The following is a 20,840-nucleotide window of genomic DNA, read 5'->3' as shown; positions in this document are numbered from 1 at the left end:
TATCATCTATGTGATGTCCATAAATAATAATTTATGTTAAAATGTAGCTAACTCATCAAATAAATAAAGAAATCACAACAAAAAAAACATGCCATGAGACGTAGAAACGTCAACGACCATATGTGATCCTACAAGAAGACACGGCCACCACAAATCTCTGTCACATTCTCCTTCGTTTTCAACCTTGTATATTATTTTTCTTCTTTTCATTATTTCTCTCTAAATCTCAACATTTTTATATATACAACACACACGTTGAAACCAATAAAAATCTCTATTGCAAAAAAATACAGAAAAGAGTTCAAAATGAAGAACACCCATTTGCCTGAAGAATCCAAGGAACCAATCTCTCCGGGATCTTCTCACCGGAAACAAAACAAGACAGCCACGAAAACATGTTTGCCAGAGACAACGGTGTTGTCGGGACGTGAAAGGCTAAAGAGACATAGAGAAGAAGTTGCCGGAAAAGTTCCTATACCGGATAGTTGGGGGAAAGAAGGATTACTTATGGGATGGATGGATTTTTCGACCTTCGACGCAGCTTTTACGTCTAGTCAGATTGTTTCTGCTCGAGCTGCGTTAATGGCTGACGCCGGAGACGATGCCGGAACTAGAGGAAGTAGGCCTCAACGCCTTCGAGTTGAGAGTTCTTGTTGATTTCATTGTCTTAGAGAAATGTTTATGCAAATAATACCTCTCGTCATGATTTTGAATGTTTATTAGATACCTTATCTTCACATTGATTTTGGAATTTTGAACTATTGATACAATTATTCAAAGTTTCATATAGTACTTGTCTAATTGAATTGATTTGTAAATGGAATTGCCGGTGAGACAACTTATTTTTGGCTATTTATATAGTTTAATTTTGTAAACGTTGGATGATTAATTTATTTGCTATAGAAAATTAAGAGATATTGATTGCGAATTATATAGTGAAGGATTCATGTTTTTCTAATAACATGCAAGTCAGCTTTTTAAATTTTATTTTTCTTCCTAAACTTTCATTTTTTTTTTCTATCATGACATTTTGTGATCAACTTTTTTTTCTTCCTATCATGACATTTTGTGATCAGCTTTAGATTTTGAGTTTTCAACGTTATCATCAAAAACTCTCTATTATTATGATTCTTTTTTTTTCAACTACACATTAATTAAAAATTCACTCCGTGATTGGTAATCTAATCTGGAAAAAAATTGTTTACACAAGAGATTTCTAAAAATAAAGATATAGAATGACGAGCTAGACAATTTGCCTTAGCATTACAAGAGCGGAGAATACTAGAAAGAGAAAAAAAAAGGAAAAGGTCATGAAGCAAAACAATCTCATCTAGAAGATTGGAGAAAGCGGGTCACTCCTCAGGCGACTTCAATATCGACACTAGCTCTGTACTATCTGTTTCGAACACCTGGCAGTCAATCCTATTTGAGAATATACATTGCATAGCCCATAACAAAGCTTCTATTTCCGCGTGTAGTGGAAAAGGGCGAGTACGATAATATTTTGCTAGAACAATATGTTCGTCTCCCCAAAAGCACCACCATCTAAACCCATGGTAGGATCTGATTGTTTCCACGAACCATCAACCGGCATCTTAGAGTTTGTGAAAGGTAATCCGAAGTTTCTCCATTCTCAAGTAGTTTGTCCGAAATCAATTGAATCTTTTCCTGCATAACGTGTCCACTTGAAGCGTGTCTTACTATGTCTAAGGATTTTTAATTTTTTTTTTTTTTTTTTGATTTTTAATATTATGATTCTTTAATGCCCATTTTTAATTTCTTTTACTAAATAAGAAGATTATAGATTTTTTGATTCGTAGTTTCCCGAATTTGAACCATAGCTTATTCCTTAAGAAATACATAAATTTAGTTGGTAGAGCCTACATCTCCGAGCGCCACTCTTTTAAGTTTCTGATGTTACTATTTCCTTAGGGATATTACAAGATGAAAACGTTTTAGTTATCAAATAAAGAAGAAGAAAAATGTTTGAATCTCCGAGAATTAGAAAACTATCCATCGCAATACAATATATTCTCTCATACTATATACATAATTAGGTCGATACACAGTCACGTTTCCCGACAAAAATTTCGGGATCATTAATTTTTGGCCGAAAATGTTTTGTCAAGAATTTTTTTGGCGGGAAATTTTGTCAGAATCTTGTTTTGGCAGGAAATTGGGAAATTTTTTGGCAGAAAAATTCACTTTTTCATTTTGTTGACTTAAATATTTAAAAAATAAAATAAAATGGTCATTAAAAATTAGAAGAATGCATAAATGAAAATGACTAGAAAAGGTGTATTTTTTATTTGAAAGAAGATATCAAAGAAGCGGCACCTCTAACAATTTTTCACTTAGTTTTCTATTAACTACAGTTGACTTGCACTGAGATGAACATAAATACTCTTCCAGTCTAACTTAGAAGCTAGAACCAATAATAAAACATGATTATAGCAACGGCTGAAAGTGTTGCAAACACCAAGTTGCGGTAGATTAGCGACAATTACAAATTCGCCGCCATTCGCTTGACACAAATAGGTAACCGTCAATAGTTTGCTAAATCGTTGTAATTTTCCCACAAATTTTTTGACAAATTAGTGACCCACCATAAGTGAGTAATACATGTTCTTTTAAAACTTAAGAAAAAAAACAAGAGTTCTCTATATATTTAGATAATTTAGAAAACTTTTTTCTAGAGTATTTATATTTTATTTCATCTAGAATTCTTTATTTATTTATTTATATATCATTTTGTTAAAAACATTTCAATTTTATGTTTTATTTATGATTGAAAATAATACATAATATACAGTTTTTAGTTTTATATCAAAAACATCATAATTGTTTTTAAAACATTTATTATAAATAAAAATAGTATTTCTTTAATTACTTGATAACATTTTAGTATGAATTAAGAAGGAAAAAGAAAATAATCTTTTTACAAAAATCTTAATCGAATAAATTGTTTCCTTTAATATATATAAACTTGTCATAAATGGTTAACACAATACTTTTGACCCGAAAAAAAAAAGTTGATGCATTACATTGTATTCTTCTTTATTTTATTAAATACATTGTATTCTTTTTCTCAACAACGTACAATGTTCGAGGACAACTAACACATGCATGTACACAATCTATGAAAAAGGCAATATATATCGTCTATCAAGTAATTTAATAACCATACAAGGTATATAAATACTATAAACAATGTCATAGTAGCATCACAAAACAAAATACAAATTGTACAAACATTTAACAATGGGTGAGAGGATACAAAGAGTGTGTATGTCTATCTTAACAGTGATGGTTGTGATGCTATCACTTTCTGAAGATACGAAAGGTAATAATGATTTTGCTATGGCTCCAATGTCAGAGAAAGGGTTGCTGCCAAATCCAATGTCTTGTGTGGCAGACGCAAGAAAAATTCCTGATTGTGTAGAGTCACTAAAACAAGGCAATTTGAAAGATATAAAAAAAGAATGTTGCATTATTCTACTCGGTCTTCCCGAAGATTGTTTTGGGATTTTATTTCCTATGCGTTTCTACTATCGTGTCGTACTTAAAATTACATGCAAATTAATAGGCATTTTTTAATCTCATTTTTTTCAATCATTAGATTTTTTTTTCTCATGTAACGTAATTCATATTATTAATATTTCTAATAAGACCATCATTCTTTTAGTGATTTGTTAATCATTACCTAAATGATTATGTTATAAGTACGAAATAATATGTGTTTACTATAATAAATAAAAATTGGGCTACTGGTTGTGAGACTCTTTGTTGGGAGCGAGAAGGTTGACCCCTAGTTTGATTCTTGGTTGGGAGGGATCTTATATCCTGACAAAGAGATATATAAGGATCTCGACCATTAATTCTTCAAAGCTGTAATTAATTAACAAAAAAGACATGCTTTGATTTTTATTTTCTTTGCCCTTTGTTATGTGTTTTTCTTTAAGATTTTTTGTAAATTACTAGTGGTTAGTTTCATTTTTTCTGTTTTTTAAGACTTCATCACATTTTATCAAAAACAAATTTGTGATTTACTGTTAATAGAATTGATGATATGATTTGTAAGTAGCTAAACTTATAAGCTTTTGGTGAAGGCTATGCTACAATTATGGCTACATTAAGAATAAAATATGATAGAGTTTCAATTCTAGAGTGTGTTGGAACTTGGTTTGTAAGAGAGTGCGAGTGCTCAATAAGATCTTTTTAGTTTGAGTCAGAATGTGCTCAGTGAGGCGGCTGTCATACATATAGATTTGAAAGGATTCTTTGTTATGATTCCAACGATGTTATTTTGCTAAGGCATGATGTGAGACTTTCACGGAGGTGAGCATTCTCGTAGAAGGCTTCGTTTTGGAGATAGTGATGAGTGATGACATTTATCCTTGTTGGAACTTGTTTTTGACTATTGTTATGGCGGATTTTTCAGTGAAGACGTTTATCAGAATAACCGGATTTCGGGCACGATAGAATCGTCTAGAAAACAAGGTTTACAAGATGTCACTGGGAGAATCCCATCCCCAATTTTTTCTCCTTTCGGAGACCATTCTCCTTCTAGCATTGCGGTTATAACAGCAGGGGAAGTTTTGTTGATTAAGAGCACAATTTTGAAAACCGTAGTTTGTATAATGACTACAGCTTATGTAAATGCTGAATGTTATATTTTATTAATGAGAATGATTACACATATATATACTAAGGCTTAAGCTTAACCTAGAAACTAATTACATATAGATCCCTATACTATTTGTATTTACATATCCTTATACGCCCCCTCAAGATGGAGGAGCTCTTGTGAGTCCAATCTTGGAACATGCAGTAATGAATTGAGCACGCGGTAATGGTTTGGTAAGCACATCCGCTAATTGATCCTTTGTCGACACATGGGAGACGCGTAACATGCCGGATTGAATCTGGTTCCGAACAAAGTGATAATCCAAAGCAATATGTTTCATACGGGAGTGGAAGACCGTGTTGGCACAAAGGTATGTGGCACCGATGTTGTCACAATATATAACCGGAGCTTTGTGAATTGGAATGCCAAGTTCAGTAAGCAAGGAACAGAGCCAACGGACCTCAGATGCTGCATTTGCGACCGACCTATACTCCGCTTCCGTTGACGATCTCGCAACACCTTTCTGTTTCTTAGAACTCCATGAGACCGGGTTATTCCCCAAATAAACAATGTACGCATTGGTAGAGACATAGTCATCAGAATCTCCAGCCCAGTCCGCATCAGAGAATGCATGTAAAGTAAGTGGAGAAGAAGCCCGGAGAAAAATTCCATGAGTTAGGGTACCTGCAAGATAACGGAGTACTCTCGTTTTGCGGCATTCCAATGATCCTCTGTTGGTTGATGCATGAACTGCGAGAGGCGATTGACCGCATACGAGATGTCTGGTCTTGTAAAAGAAAGGTATTGGAGGCTGCCAATGACTGACCGGTACTGCGCGGAATCTTTGAGAAAAGATCCAACTCGTAGAGTGAGCTTCGGTGAAACCGGTAATGGTGTCAAGACTGGCTTGGCTTCAAGCATGTTATTCTTTGTGAGAAGATCAACAATATACTTACGTTGCATTAAGTGGAGGCCAGCTGCTGTGCGCGTTGCTTCGATTCCAAGAAAATAAGTTAGATCAGTAGGATCTTTAATGGAGAATCGGTCAGCAAAAGAGCGGAGGACTTGGGGCAATCACTAGCTTGTTGTTGCCGGTGACAAGAATGTCATCTACATAAACTAGAACATATGTGAACGTATTATCGGTACTCTTGATAAACAAGGATGTGTCGGCTAAGGAGTTGGTGAAGCCCGTTTGTAGGAGATGTGTCTTTAATGCCATGTACCAAGCTCGGGGAGCTTGCTTTAGTCCATAAATTGGCTTCCTTAGCTTACAAACATGGTGTGGGCGATCCTTGTCTACAAATCCCTGCGGCTGCGCCATATAAACTTCCTCACTTAGCTCACCTTGTAGAAACGCGTTGTTGACATCTAACTGCTTGATAGGCCAAGAGGACGCAACAACAATATCAAGGACCAACCGTATTGTCGTAGATTTGATAACAGGACTGAATGTTTCAGCATAATCTACACCATAACGTTGATTACAACCCTTGGCAACAAGACGAGACTTGTAACGTTGTAGCCGACCATCCGGATGGTACTTTGTTGTAAAAATCTAACGTGAGCCGATTATATTCTGTTGTGGCTGTGGTGGTACCAAATCCCAAGAGTGATTTGCAATTTGGGCATCATACTCTTCAGACATTGACTTGCGCCAACGCTCATCCTTCATGGCTTGAATAACAGTCCGTGGTTCAGTGGACTTAGAAATCCCTGCAACATGAAGATTAAATTTTTGTTTTGGCTTTGAGATGTTGTTTTTGGCTCTAGTTTGCATTTTGTGAACATTTTCCGGTGGTTGAGCGGGTTGGATTTCTGGTATATTTGGTTGTGTATTTTGGGAGCTCGATGGTGACGTTGGTTGTGTTATGCGGTTTGCGGAGGTGACAGAGGTAGGTCGGGACTGAACCGTGGGATTAGGTTCATTTTGTTCTTGAGCAGTGGGCTCACTTGACATTTGGTTTGGCTGGGCCTGGGTTTGTGGCCCATTATGAGGAGCAGTGGGCTCAGAGGCTTGAGAAGAGGAAGAAGAAGATGTATGAGAGTTTGTCGGGGATACCTGTGACGTCAATGGCTGCGAGGAGGAAAAGGACGACGATGGCGACGATGAGTGAAGGACTGAGCCCGGGGTTCCATTAATCGGCGTTAGTGATGGCGAAGTGACTATCGAAGTGACCACCGGCGACGAGACCATTGAGTCTGTTGTAGGCGTGAGCTGAGACGATTCTTGGACTGTTGAAAACGGGAACTGATCTTCCACAAATTGTACATGCCGTGACGTATAGACTCTTCCAGTGGGAACATGAAGACAAAGGTAGGCACTTTGTGACAATGAGTATCCCATAAAGACGCATTGTTGCGAGCGAGTTTCAAGCTTGTGTCTTGTATAAGGTTTCAACCATGGAAAGCAAAGGCATCCAAAAACCTTGAGCTTGTTATAGTTTGGTTGTGCTCCAAAAAGCTTGTAAAAAGGTGACTCTTGAGAGAGGACTGATGTGAGTTGTCGATTAATCAAATAGACAGCTGTTGCAAAAGCATAAGGCCAGTACTTTGTCGGGACAGCCGCGTGAGAGAGAAGAGTGAGTCCGGACTCCACTACATGTCGATGCTTTCTCTCTGCAACTCCATTATGTTCTGGAGTATGAGGCGGCGACGTTAAATGAGTGATACCACTTGTGGACAGGAACTCCCGTAAAGCTAAGAACTCTCTTCCATTATCCGAGAATAACGTCCCGATCTTCTTCTCTAGCTTATTCTCAACCAAAACTTTAAAAGCTATAAAAACCATCTTCACATCAGACTTGCGTTTCAAAAGATAAAGCCAAGTATATCTTGTAAAATGGTCAATAATGACGAGATAGTATTTGAAATTGTCACTAGAAAGAATTGGCGATGTCCACACATCTGAATAAAGATATTCAAGGGGTCGTGTTGAAACGATTGAATTTTGAGAAAAAAGAAGTTTATGGCTTTTATTAAGATGACAATCCAAGCAAGACAATGTTTTTGAAGAAAAACTTGAAAGAGGAAGTTTAAAACTAGAAAGCATAGTGTTTAAAAGAGAAGAAGAGGGATGGCCTAGTCGAGAGTGCCACACTTGAAGAGAAGCTTTGGGAGCAGTTGAAGTCGTCAACGCAGCAATCTGTTGCGGTGTCGCTGGCCACTCATAAAGCTCATTCTTAGTTTTGCCGTGTATTAATGGAACCCCCGTGCTGAGATCCTTCACCTGAAACGAAGCGGGGAAGAATTCAACGGATACACCATTAATATTGCATAAACGGTATACCGAAATCAAGTTGCGGTGAATATCGGGAACACATAAAACTCGATTTAAATTAAGAGCTCGTGTTTGAGAGGGAAGGAGTTTTGAACTAGTGTGTGTAATGGGCAGCGGTGAACCATTAGCCACAATGACATCGTCACCACCGTTGTACGGTTCATGAAGTGATAGATTGTGAAGATCCAAAGTCATGTGGTGAGTGGCTCCACTATCAAGGAGCCACGGATTCGGATCATAGTAGGAGCCACCAACAGCGAGATTAGCTCGCGGCTGCCAAGGACGAAACGGGCTGAGCTGCGGTGGGGCCATTGGCATTTGCGGTTGAAATTGAGGACATCTCCTCGCACTATGGCCCTGCGTGTTACAGATTTGGCACTTGCCAAGGTAGGGACGCGGAGAGCGTTGCTGCGATTGCGGATAGAAGGAGGAGGAGTTACCATAGTTGTTGTTGTATTGCTTCTTGTTGTTGTTGTTGCCACGATTATTGTGTTGTTTTGTTGACGTTGCTGAGCAACATTCGCCGTAACAGGGATGGCCAAAGCCATTTTGTCCGCCGCAGCCAACAGCTTCACTTCATGATTGAGAAGACGCTCATGGACTTCAGCAAGAGACGGAGGCTGATCTTTGCCTTCAATTTGGTCGATGACCTGTTTGTATTCCTCTGGGAGACCTGCAAGAATACATTCAACTTGATCCTCATACTCACGTGGCTTACCAAGATTTGCAAGTTGATCAAACTTTGTTGTAAGTCCCATGATATACTCGTCAAGGGATTTGGTGCCTTTGGTGTAGACATCGATCTGGTTGTTGATGATCTTGATGTGGCCACGACTTGGATTAGCATAGACCGATACAAGCTTCTTCCAGATTTGAGTAGTAGTAACCGTACGTGAGACAGCAGGTTGAATGACCGGAGAAAGGGCACCAATCAACGCACTGTAGATCAATCGGTCTTGGCGTGTCCAGCGAACAAAATCCGGGATTTCAGTGTCAACACCGGCAACGGCAACAGTAGGTGGCGGAGCAGTGGTCGTCCCGTCAAGATGACCGGCGAAACCATAACCATCGAGTAATGACTTGACTTGGAGAGACCACATCATGTAGTTTGAACTTGTAAGCTTTGTGACATTCGACATGTTGATGTGAAGAACAGTTGTGGTAGCAAGCGGGACAGTGTTGGCGTTGTTGGCGAGAGCAGCCATGGCGATTTAGAGAGGCGACGGCTGTGAAAAAAAAAAAAATTAGGTTTGTGTTTTAGGTCTTTGGAGCGTAAAGCTCTGATACCATGTAAATGCTGAATGTTATATTTTATTAATGAGAATGATTACACATATATATACTAAGGCTTAAGCTTAACCTAGAAACTAATTACATATAGATCCCTATACTATTTGTATTTACATATCCTTATAGCTTACGCCTCTACAAGAATGTTCCTTATGACTAAGGCCCTTATCTTCATGAGGTAGGTTCTCTTGGTGGTGATCCGAACTCTTGGTATCCAACCAAACTCTATCTATTTCACCCGTCATGACCGTTGCCGTCTCCGGGAACCGGGACCCTTTTGATCTGGACATTTGTGTGTTCAATGTTGCAACCAAGACCTTCAAACGCTTCCCTAGACTCGATAACTTGAATATCAAGGATGCTCGATGGTTCCTACCTCGGACTTGATTCATTCATACTTAGGTGTACTTGATTCCTTTTAGTTCTATGTGGAATAGCCTTTTTTGTTTAGTTTTTTTTTGGTTTTGTTTCGTATATGCTTTTGAATTACAATCATCACCTATGAGTGCCTAATTTCAACAGATTTCAATAATGCCATCTTCTTCATACTTTATTAATGATTAAACCAACTGATTTGCTATTCTTTTTTAAAAAAAAATCTCGTGTCCTGAGTTAACTAATAGAATTCTGTTTCCTACCATCATATCCTTGTCGCTATTAGAGTCTCCTAATTACACGTTTTAGACGACCAACTTCGTCCATGAACTCTTCGCGGCTTACTCTGTGAAATTCGTATTCCATGCACCTTTCTTTTTTCACACTCTTTGTCTAAACAAAACTAGTGAAGCTTCGCTTCCCTCAAATGTAATGCACATTTCACAAGTTTTTATACCTCTATAGAGAGAGAGAATTCTCAACAAAGAACAAATAAACAAATCGGATTAGCCATATCGGATTCTATATATGAGTTTAACATGCTTAAGAAAAAGTATACCATCTATAAATTTCTAATCTAAACAAATGTCCAAAACCATTTTATTGATAAATACTTTACCTATCAGCTTACAAGTTATACAACTTGCAATTGGTGAAAAAAACAAAGCCTGTCCGTGACCACTAGATCGAAATTACCGAAATACCCTTTCGCATTTACTACAACAGATACAAAATCCAAGGTTATTTCGGTATTTTCAAGTTTCTGTCTAAAGCTCTTCTCTATCTTGATAACTCCCTTGTTCTGGTCGCCAAATAAAAAACGAAGTTCTCCTCCTCAAATCACAAGGACATAGACTGTAATTTCGCGATGGGGTCAAGGGACCAAAAGGTAAAATGGAGCTGGAGCTCAGCCTTAATCGGAGCAGCATCAGCAACAGCAGCAGCTTCTCTCCTAAGTGCCAAGCCAAAAGATCCAACATTCCACCTTATCTCTATAGACCTAACCTCACTGAAACTAAACCTCCCTGTCCTCGACGCAGAGCTAATGCTTACCGTACACGTCACTAACCCTAACATCGCAGCCATCCATTACTCATCCACCACCATGACAATCCTCTACGACGGCACGGTTCTTGGCTCGGCTGAGGTCAAGGCTGGTTCGCAGCCGGCGAGATCTTGTCAGCTTCTCCGGTTACCGGCGCGTCTCGATGGTATGGAGCTTGCGCAACACGCGCGGCAGTTCTTTTCTGACGTGGCGAAGAGAGAGATGAAACTTGAGGCTAAGCTTACTATTGAAGGAGCGGCTAAGGTTATGTGGTTGGATCATAGTTTTAGGGTTCACGTGGATAGTTTTGTTACCGTTGATCCTGTTTTTCTTGATATTATTGGTCAAGAGAATAAGTCTCAGATGGATTTGTTTCTTACTTAAAAGATAAATTATTATTGTACCATTTTTAGGTTGTGGTTAATTTAATATTTTTCACTTATTCAAAAAGTCTTTTTACCTTTTTAGTTAAATTTAAATTCGAGATGACTATCAGAAAAAATACTATTTCTTTACCAGAAAAAAAAAATACCATTTAATTATATAATCGACCGGGGGATATAAACGATGCAGCAATTCAACAATGCTTCCCAATGCTAATTATTTTGTTAATTATGGAAAACCCAAGTATTTTAGAAATTCATTTTATTTTGGACTTATAAATTACTACAAGGATTAAGAATTTGCAACAGAATTTGAACATGGTTTTCTCGGGTCTCTAATCATGATTAGTATTTGGGCCTAAAAAACTTTTAAAATCACCTAAATTATAAAAATACATCTAATAATTATTATTCTGTAAATTAATTAGATTAATTTTATCATTGCTTATTTAAAACTAATACGGTAATTTACTTCAAATGTTATAACAGTATCAAATACTAACATCATTTATATTATTGTCTTATTGATGTAATCACCAAAAAAAAAAATTTATATTATTGATGTAAAATTTAATATCAACTTTTGCAATTAACACATAAATATTTATAACAACCAAATCAAAATATTTGCATCACTTATTTCAGAGTCACTTATAACCAAGTCATCTTGGTCTAGTAGTAAATGAGAGAAAAAAATCTCCGCCACTTGGGTTCGAGTAGCATTTGCCACCGAAATTTAAATTCTAACATGGTTTCTCCGGACCTCATGTTTAGTCTTTGGACCGAAAAAGTATTGATGATCACGTAAGTCATTAAAAAAAAAAAAAACCCTACAGATCCATTCTTTAAATAGAGATAAGAGAGAAATAAGGATTTTCGGATAAAAACTACAAATCTATTCTTAAACTAGAGTTAAGATAAACTTTAAACCATATCTAGCCTCCTCGATATAAAAATACCTTAAGAATTTTGGTGAGACAATAAACCATAACCAGCTGGATTGACTTTGGTAAATTCTTTGAGAGTCTTCGGCTCAATTCCAAGAGTCATGAAGAAAATTTTTAAAGCTACATTTTTCCATGTTTCTCGTGGTAAACCCAGATAGACGAAGTTTATACAAAATTTACAAATAACCACTGTCGGACGAAATAACCAAAATATACGCCGGTGGAGCAACAGTTGTGTTAGCAGAAATGGTGAGATCATAAAGGTTTTCAGTTTGTAGAAGATCCACAACAATGTTTTCGATTTTGTAATTAAAATCACGTACCATAGCAAGCAAACAAAAGAGAAAATAACAATGGAATCAATCAAAGAGAAAATTTTGTACAAACGTTTTTTTGTGAATATAATTTTACATTTAGAAAAAAAATAAAGAAATTTTTTTTTCGTTTAAGTTTTTTTTTCTAAACCAAAATGTTACTAAAAAAACCTATTAACAACAGGCTTAATTAATATTTCTTAATTTAAAAGCTTAAGGTGATATGGTACTGACAACCAAAACGTAGTTTTATACAGATTATTCAGACTTGGGAAAGATGGTGTCTTCTCCGACCAAATGGCTAGCATTTTCAGTGTATTTGGAGGAGTTTAAAGAGACAAAGAATAATTTTCTAATTTCACTTTACCTTTAGTTTCACGTTGTACAAATGTTAAAGTGGATAATCTGTCACGAAAAATTCGTACTGAACCGCATTATAAATTTTCTCTTTTCCACCAGCTGTGAATTTACATGATCGATCTATATGGGCTTATACTTCAGATGGAAGATATTCAGTGAAGAGTGGAAATTGGGTTCTTAATCGGGAAGCTGCAGCTATGGAAGTAATATCATGGAACCTGCGGGCCAACAACAAGATTAAGGAAAAGGTTTGGGACATTCCAACGGCTCCAAAAATTAAATTGTTCCTTTGGCGGGTTCTGTCAGGAGCAGTGGCAGTAGCAGAATGCTTACGTAATCATGGGCTGCAGGTTAATCCGATTTGCCAGATTTGTAAACTTGAAGAAGAGACGGTTACACATGTTTTGTTTGGATGTTCTTTAGCAGCTCAGGTTTGGGTCAACACGAGCCTACCTTTACCGGATCAAGGTTTCTCTGCAGCCATTGATGAAAACATTGACTATGTCATGAAACTTATGGTGAAAAGTGAATTACCTTTACACATAAGGCAAGCGATTCCTTGGATACTATGGGAGATATGGAATGATCACAACATTCTTCTAGCCTCTGCTATTGAAGACGCAGAAGAATGGACTAAACAAAATAACATTCTCATGCAGGAAGTGCAGCGAGAGAACCATCGGCACAGGAGCGGAGTCAATAGATGGCTTAAACCGGCGGTAGGAGTATTAAAGTGTAATGTTCATGTCTCCTGGGTGAATGACAAGGCTTTTTGTGGTGGTGCGTGGCTTTTACGGGACCACTCGGGGCAGGCTTTGTTTCATTCTAGGGATGCATTTTTGCCAATGGTGAACCGTATTGCGGCAGAGTTACATGGTTTACTTTGGTGTTACAGAGCCTTCGTGATTTACAAATCAAATCATGCGAAATTTGGTCAGATTGTGGGACGGCGATTGCAGCGATTGAGGCTCCGGGAGCATGGCCTAAATACCGGTCGCAGTTGGACAAAATAACTACAGTGATACGGGTGATGCGAGGAATTAGTTTCAAACTCTCTCCACCGAAAGCCAATTTATTGGCTAAGGATATCGCTTGTAATGTGACTCGAGAAGGCCGTCTTACCTCGTATTTGGTTTCGGGTGGTCCAGCATGGTTACATAATCGACTCGAACAGGATCGACTTTATGGGAGCTACGAGCATCTCCAATGGCTCAATAATGGAGTTCTCTCAATGGGTTCTCAGAATGAAATTGTGAAAAATTAAATAAAAAATCGTTTTTACAGAGAGAGCTGTCTCTCTTGAGAGAAACTTTGAAAGAGAAGAGAGACGTGTACGTGTCACGTTCTAAATGGGTGTTTTGTTTGACAAAACTGAAAAAAAAATGTGTGAAAGAAAATACTTTGCCATTTTCTATTTTTCGCGAAACGCTCTCTTTTTTTCGCTCTCTTTCTCTCTTTGGCGAAACGAAACGACGATGATTCCTTCGGCTCCTGGTCCACAAATGATATTGCTTTGTAATGTATGATATTGCTTTGTAATGTATGATATGTTCATTTCAATTGACATAAACTGATTTTGGTCTATGTGGCTGACTTCAAGGAAACCATTGTGTTATGTTTGTTACTTAACCTTCCTTTTTGACTTCACTTCACTTCGATTTAGCTTATTGCGATTCATGGAAAATTTATCTTGTTGTGTAACTTGTCTTGATATGTCACCGGTTAAAGTAGTGTTTGGGACGAAGTGGTGTGTTGTCTGATGCCAAAGAGACCAACTTGTGCAAGTGTTTTTTTGCTAGATGCCAAAGAGACCAATGTGTGCAAGTGGTGTGTTGTCTAGATGCCAAAGGAGACAGTGCCAAGACAGAAAAGAAAAGGAGACTTGTATATGTACCACTAATAATTTATGAAAATTGTGTACCACAAATAAGCTAGAATGAATGTGTACCACAAACTTTATTCTTTGTATGTTTTGCCTTTGCTATAAATAATGGAATCGTCTTTCGATATCTCACAAATCAAGTTTTTCTATTATTGTTCTTTGCTTCAACTACAAAAACAACCATCGCCTTAATTTTTCTTTGCTTCTACCACAAAACAATCAATCACCAAAGCTTTTGCAAATTTATTTTCAAATATATGAAATTATTGTATGTTTAATATGTTATGAATTGTAATATTTTTCAGTTTTATGAAATAAAATAATTAAAAAATAATTTAATTTTTTTCTGAGAACCTCACAAAGAGAGCCTACCATTGGACTTTGCAAAATTAAAAAAATTAACAAAAGCTCTCATCAATAAAATTTGAAAATTTTATTCTTAAAAGAATGGTGCTCTCACCATTGGAGATGCTCTAAGGCTCTGTTTCTCCTTTTTTTTTTTTTTTTTTTTTGCAGCTCTATTTTGGGAGTTCCCTGTTCTTTATGTTTTTGTGGTTCTTGTAATTTTGATACATTCATCGTTTTCAATATGACTAGATTATGTACCCGCGTGTTGCGCGGGATTTTAGTTTGAAGGTTTTATCAATTCGAATCTTTGAATATAAATTTTACAAATTAAATTTTAATTTTTTTTTTACTTTATTCATATGCATTATCTTTCCAAAGTAGTAAAAACATTCTCTCACTTTTCACTACAATTTTTCTCGTTATCTTCTATGATTCACTCATCGTCTCCTAATATCGACTCTTTTTCACCTTATATTGACTCACATAGAACATACTCAAATTTGAATTAGTTCTCAAGATAGATTGTATATTTTTTCTCCTTCCTATCTTCAAATACTTAATTATATTTTAAACGTTGCATGATATTTTTACTAAAGCAAACATCAGAAAATCTGAGAAAATATTTTGTCATAAGGTTTCTTTAGCCATGTTTTGGTGCATGTAAAATTGTTTTATAAACAACAAATTTCATATATAAACTCATTCTTATATATTCACAAACATCGGATTTTAACATTAAATTTTTTCATTTTATCTTGATTGTTTGAAAGATACAAAATTCTCTTTTCTAAAATATGTAAATTAAGAAATCATAAAAATTATTCTAGTGTTTAACTACGTTTATTTTTTATAACAAAATCATTCTTATTTCTAATTATTAAATAGCATTCTCAAATATTATTATTAGAATTTTTATTATTCGAGTAAATTATTTTATTTTTATTTGTGATGTTTAGGATAGTTTTTTTGTTTTGTTTCAAATCACCTTTATTTTTTTCAATCTATGTTAATTTTCTTAACACACATTAATAATTAGTTTTTATTTCTTAAGTATTCATTTTTTATATAAAAAAATGTCCAGTTTTTAATTGAGAAAACTTTAATAATATAGACAAATTTATTAATTTAACTATTTATATTATATTATAATTATAAATGATAATATGTATTCATTCCTTCTTATTTTTTAATTGGTATCATGAACTGATACTTAAACTTAACAAATATATTCTCAAATTCTAAATGTGTATTTTTAAAAAATGAAGTACTTTTTTAGTTAGGACCTTTAAATTTGGTATTTTTTTAACTCTTATTTTTTAAATTCACCTAAATAATTATAACTCTTAAAAGTGATTGTTGTATAGTCTTGGAAGTTTGGTTATCCGATCGGTTTCGGTTCGGTTCCATTCGGTTCCGGTTATTTTGGTTCTAGAGTTTAGTATCTATTCGGGTATTTTGAAATTTTTGTTCAATTTCGGTTTGGTTCCGGTTCTTTCCGTTTTAAAATTTAGTATCCATTCGGGTATTTTGCTTCAGATATTTTTGGATATTTCAGTTATTTTTGAATATTTTTGGATATTTTTCGGTTATTATTTAGTATTTTTATATAGTTTTGAGGTATTTTTGATTATTCAAAAAAATAATATTTTTAGCTATATAATTATATTTTGGATATTTTCGGGTATCCAAAATATTTTGGATTGGTACCGATTCGGTTCCTGTTCTTACGGTTATAGAATTTAGTATCCATTAGAAAATATTTACTCATTATATGTTAAGACATGATTATCTAACTTTATATTTTTCTAATCTCAATTCAAAAGTTTTATATTTTGTGTTTTATATTTATTGTTTTGTTTTTTCATATTTAATATATTTTTTTGTTAATTATTAATTTTTGATGAAAAATAATAATTTAAAATATGTGAATTAATTTAGTTTTGTTTTAGTAAATAAGATATGTGGAGCCTAAAAAAAATAAGAGAAATTGTTAATAATGCCCTGTTTCACGCACCCTTTTTTAACATTGCCCCTTTTTGCTTGCCATTTTTAAAAATACTCCTTAATTAATTCAAATATGACCAAAGTACCCTTGCTTTCATAACCTAAGATCTGCACGGTTCTCTCAACCATTCTCTCTCTTTCTCTCATTTCGATCGGCGACGATTTTCCGATCTCGATTCCGATATCTCGATTCCGATATCAAATCGGCGTCTCCTTTCGATTTTGCTTTCTATCTGTGGTAAAATCTCGTTGTTCGTTTTCGATTTGATCTGTTCGATTTCGATCGGCGTTAACATCTTTTTGTTCGATTTTGATTTCTCAGCGTCTCCGTCTCCGTCTGTGTTTTATTTCGATCTGTCTCACATCGATTCCAGGTTAGATTCCTCACTATGTTTTAGAAGCTTTTTTGAAAGGTTTGTCTTTTGGAAGTTAGATTCTGTGGTTTGATTATGTGGTTAGATTCTGTGTTTCTGTGAAAGTTTGGTCTTCTTGAAGCTTTTTTTATCTCATTATTGACTGATAACGCTTGATTTGACTGCTTGATTTTGAACTGTAGATTTTACAACATTTTTAAAGGTTCGTTCTTAACTTGTAAATGCTTCTTAATGCTTGATTTAGGGTATATCCTCTATGATTTATTCCATTTCTTGATTTTATAACCGTTAACTGTGGATTTTACAACATTTTTTAAAGGTTCGTTATTAATGCTGAATTATTCATTTGCTGTAATTTACAACCGTTTTAAAAAGGTCTTAAATGCTGAATTATTCCTTTTCTGTATTTTACAACCGTTTTAAATGTTTTACATTCTTGATATGGTTTTTATGCTTGGTTTTTACGCAGATGTCTAACAATGACTCATTGGATGTGCTTAACCTACCGCCCCGTATATATAATCCCGGGTTTGAACCAAACATTGGAGCTGTTGTTATTCAACATTTCGAAACGCATTTGGTCAAAAAAGTTGAGCTCGCACTAGGGGAGGAACAGTTTAATCTAATTAAAGCCTCTTTCCTTGGTCCTATTATTGAACTAGCAAAAAGAAGTGGAGTTAATTTTTCGGGGAAGATTTTCCACTTCTTGATGCAGCGAAGGTTGCTTTTAAAGGAGAAGAATCTCTGGTTCACATTTGACTCCCAGCCAATGCGATTCTCAGAGAGAGAATTCTTGCTTACCACAGGTATATCTAAATTAGTTTTGTTTTGTAAGTTTTTAATCAATTTACAATGTGTTTTAAAAGTTTTACAATGTATTTAAAAACATTTAACAATGTGTTTTACAAGTTTTTATAAAACTCTAATATCAAATTTGTATTCACTTACAGGTGTTCAGTGTGACCTGATTGATAGTGAAATGCTTCGAAAAGGCAAAGCTCCATCAAAAGCTCCATATTTCTGGACTCAGAAAGAGCATTTTACGCTGGAACAACTCCAAAAACGTTTGTTTGAACCAAATCAGCTGCATCCGCTGGATGCTGAAGAGAAACTGAGTCTAGGTATGGTAATTTTGACAGAAGCCTTTCTCTTTACACCAGGTTCGTTGGAGAAAATCCCTTTGTCTAGACAGGTACATGCTTCAGAATTCGCAATCTACACATCTCAACCATTGGGCAAGCATGCATATAGGGTTCTTGCTACAAGCATCCAACGGATAAATGAGAATACTTGGGCAAGAGGCACATATGAAGTAAAGGGATTTGCAATGGCGATACTACTATGGACCTTCAGCGCAGTTCCATCTTTGGGCTCAGCGTTTGCAACAGAATGTGTTACATCGAGATCTGAGTATCCTTTGTGTTTGAAATGGGAAACAACTCAAACACCAAGATTTTCTCATGTTGTCGATGTCGTCAAAAAAATGAACTCAGTGTGTGGAATCCCCTCTTTTAATTGCCTTAGTTTTAAGATTGATGTTCAACATATATCATATTTTTACAAGAGTTTTTAAAGGTTTTACAAGTTCTTTTCTTTTGCCAGGTCAAGGTTAATACAGTGATTGGAAACCCGTACGAATATAGCTATTTAGTTGCTAGTTCGCATGAAGACGACATAGACTTCGAAGAAATTGTTCGTCTTGTTCAAAATGGATACAGACTCAAAGCAACTGATTGGAGTGCTGGATTTGTTGATATTTTTACTGTATTACAAGAAATAGGGGAACAAACAATGAATAACAACTTGTCTGACAGCCAGAAACTCGACAAGATCCTAAATTTACTTCAAGACTTCAACAGGAGGATTGCAGTAATAGAGTATGTTCTTAAAAGCCGTCTTGAAAAAGATGAGACTGAGAGATGCAAAAAAAAAGAGGTAATTAAATGGGATTTTTTTTTTTTTTTTTTTTTTGTCAGTTACATGTGTATATAGTATATATTAAGATATCTGTATCCTTTTTTCTGCAGTCTGATATACAAGAAGAAACATGTGCCAGAACAGAAGAGGTATGTGAATAATTTTATTAAATCCTTTTCAATCAAAATTCGGATAGCTTTTTACAAGTATTCAGAATGTTTTTATAACTCATCTTAAATAATTTACAAGGTTTTTTAAAAAGTTCTTACAAAGGTATTCAAACTTTTTTTGATCCGTTAAGTATTATTATTATTATAGGATCCATAGCTGGGCAACACTCTCTTGAACCAAAGTTTTTAAAAAGTTCTTAACTGTTCACACACACACCTCTTGAACCAAACTTTTTTGTTACATATTGTTTTTTGTTTACTGAATATGATTGTTTTGATTCTGTAGCAGTCTGACAAAGCTTGTCCCAATATAGATGGTGATATTGGTGTTGATGGTGATAGCAGAGAAGGTGATGAATGTGGTCCAAGTAGAGATGGTGAAATTGATGTCGATGGTGATAACAAAGAAGATGATGAATGTGGTCCTAGTACATTTGAAGATTCCATTCGTGAGCCTAACACAGAGGACGGGAGCTATGCTGGAGATGATGAAAACAGCCAGAAGATTCGTTCTGAAGATGATACAGCTGAACCTACAGCAAAGGTATATTGATCTACTTTTGTTTAAAAAGTCCTTGATATCTGAGTATCATTTTTGGTACTAATCCTATGGTTTTACAAGAGGTTTTAAAGTGTTTTAAACGGTTTTACAAGGGTTAATATGTTTTACAAGGGTTTTATAAGGATTTTACAAGGGGTTTTAAAGTGTTTTAAAGGGTTTTACAAGGGTTTTAAAAAGATTTTATATAGATCTTACAAGTGTAACAACTTTTTGAAAACCCCTACCCGAAATTTCTCTACTCCAAATTTCATTATTATCTGAGAATCATTTTTGGTACTAATCCTATGGTTTTAAACACTTTTATAGGATAAAACCCCTACCCCAAATTTCTCTACTCCAAATTTCAATATTATCTCTGAAGATAGTCAGGATAAGGAGAAGGAAGGAATTTCAGTTTCTGAAACAAACAATGAGGCATGTAAGAAAAGTTCTGAAAGTAAGAAATACTGTAGAAAGAAGAGATATGTCAGAGAAAGAAAAGAGGTTAGTATTCAATATTATAAAAGAAGATTTCTTACAAAATGAAGGTCAATTTAGAGATATGTTTTAAATGTTTATAATGAAATGTTTATAATGAAATATATTCAAAGTACTTACAGGGGACTTTTTTTTTTTACTTTTTTCACCTGCAGACAAATAAGCGTAAACAAGGGGATAATTCTTATAATGATATTCCTACAAGAAAACAGGTAAGAATTCAATTTTGTAAAACAATCTGTTCGTTTTTATAAACTAATTTCACAAGGAATGCATTGTTGCATTTCTTTTGTACATATATAAGCAAAGACATTACAAGTTTTACAAATTGTAATGTCTTTTATTACTTCACAAGGAATGCATTGTTTTAAACTGAGTATTCGTGGCATTGTTTGAAATTTTTACAAGTTGTTTTTATAAGTGTTATTTTGTTTTTTTTTGTTTGCAGCCTCTAGAGAAAAAAATGCAAAAATACTGACAAAGTG

At 35.2% G+C, this 20,840-nt stretch overlaps 4 protein-coding genes across 4 annotated transcripts; all 4 read left to right on the top strand.

The window, feature by feature from the left end:
• Positions 1-215: 215 nt before the first annotated feature.
• Positions 216-839, top strand: LOC9313408 (protein BIC2). The gene has a single exon (XM_002877294.2). It carries the CDS (start codon positions 307-309, stop codon positions 655-657), a length of 351 nt encoding a protein of 116 aa, XP_002877340.1. The 5' UTR covers positions 216-306; the 3' UTR covers positions 658-839.
• Positions 840-3,261: 2,422 nt separating this feature from the next.
• LOC9313407 lies at positions 3,262-3,597 on the top strand. The gene has a single exon (XM_002877293.2). The coding sequence runs from the start codon at positions 3,262-3,264 to the stop codon at positions 3,595-3,597; it is 336 nt and encodes a 111-aa protein (XP_002877339.1).
• A 6,555-nt stretch (positions 3,598-10,152) lies between these two features.
• On the top strand, positions 10,153-11,059 carry LOC9313406. Its single transcript, XM_002877292.2, has one exon. It carries the CDS (start codon positions 10,441-10,443, stop codon positions 10,999-11,001), a length of 561 nt encoding a protein of 186 aa, XP_002877338.1. The 5' UTR covers positions 10,153-10,440; the 3' UTR covers positions 11,002-11,059.
• A 7,408-nt stretch (positions 11,060-18,467) lies between these two features.
• Positions 18,468-19,352, top strand: LOC110228409. Its single transcript, XM_021025852.1, has 3 exons — positions 18,468-18,721; positions 18,832-19,164; positions 19,257-19,352. Exons 1-3 carry the CDS (start codon positions 18,557-18,559, stop codon positions 19,305-19,307), a joined length of 549 nt encoding a protein of 182 aa, XP_020881511.1. The 5' UTR covers positions 18,468-18,556; the 3' UTR covers positions 19,308-19,352.
• The last annotated feature ends 1,488 nt before the right edge of the window (positions 19,353-20,840 follow it).

The sequence above is a fragment of the Arabidopsis lyrata genome, assembly GCF_000004255.2.
Source record: "Arabidopsis lyrata subsp. lyrata unplaced genomic scaffold ARALYscaffold_5, whole genome shotgun sequence".
In the NCBI taxonomy this organism is placed as follows: Eukaryota; Viridiplantae; Streptophyta; class Magnoliopsida; order Brassicales; family Brassicaceae; genus Arabidopsis; species Arabidopsis lyrata.
Note: the sequence above shows the minus strand (reverse complement) of the source record. Positions and strands in the feature narration are given on the sequence as shown.

Bases quoted from the DNA above. Each gene is read 5' to 3' on its own strand.
- LOC9313408 (XM_002877294.2), top strand. From the start codon at position 307: ATGAAGAACACCCATTTGCCTGAAGAATCCAAGGAACCAATCTCTCCG.
- LOC9313407 (XM_002877293.2), top strand. From the start codon at position 3,262: ATGGGTGAGAGGATACAAAGAGTGTGTATGTCTATCTTAACAGTGATG.
- LOC9313406 (XM_002877292.2), top strand. From the start codon at position 10,441: ATGGGGTCAAGGGACCAAAAGGTAAAATGGAGCTGGAGCTCAGCCTTA.
- LOC110228409 (XM_021025852.1), top strand. From the start codon at position 18,557: ATGGCGATACTACTATGGACCTTCAGCGCAGTTCCATCTTTGGGCTCA. The intron at 18,722-18,831 runs GTGTGTGGAATC...TTCTTTTGCCAG, and splicing joins TCGTCAAAAAAATGAACTCA to GTCAAGGTTAATACAGTGAT. The intron at 19,165-19,256 runs GTAATTAAATGG...TTTTTTCTGCAG, and splicing joins AGAGATGCAAAAAAAAAGAG to TCTGATATACAAGAAGAAAC.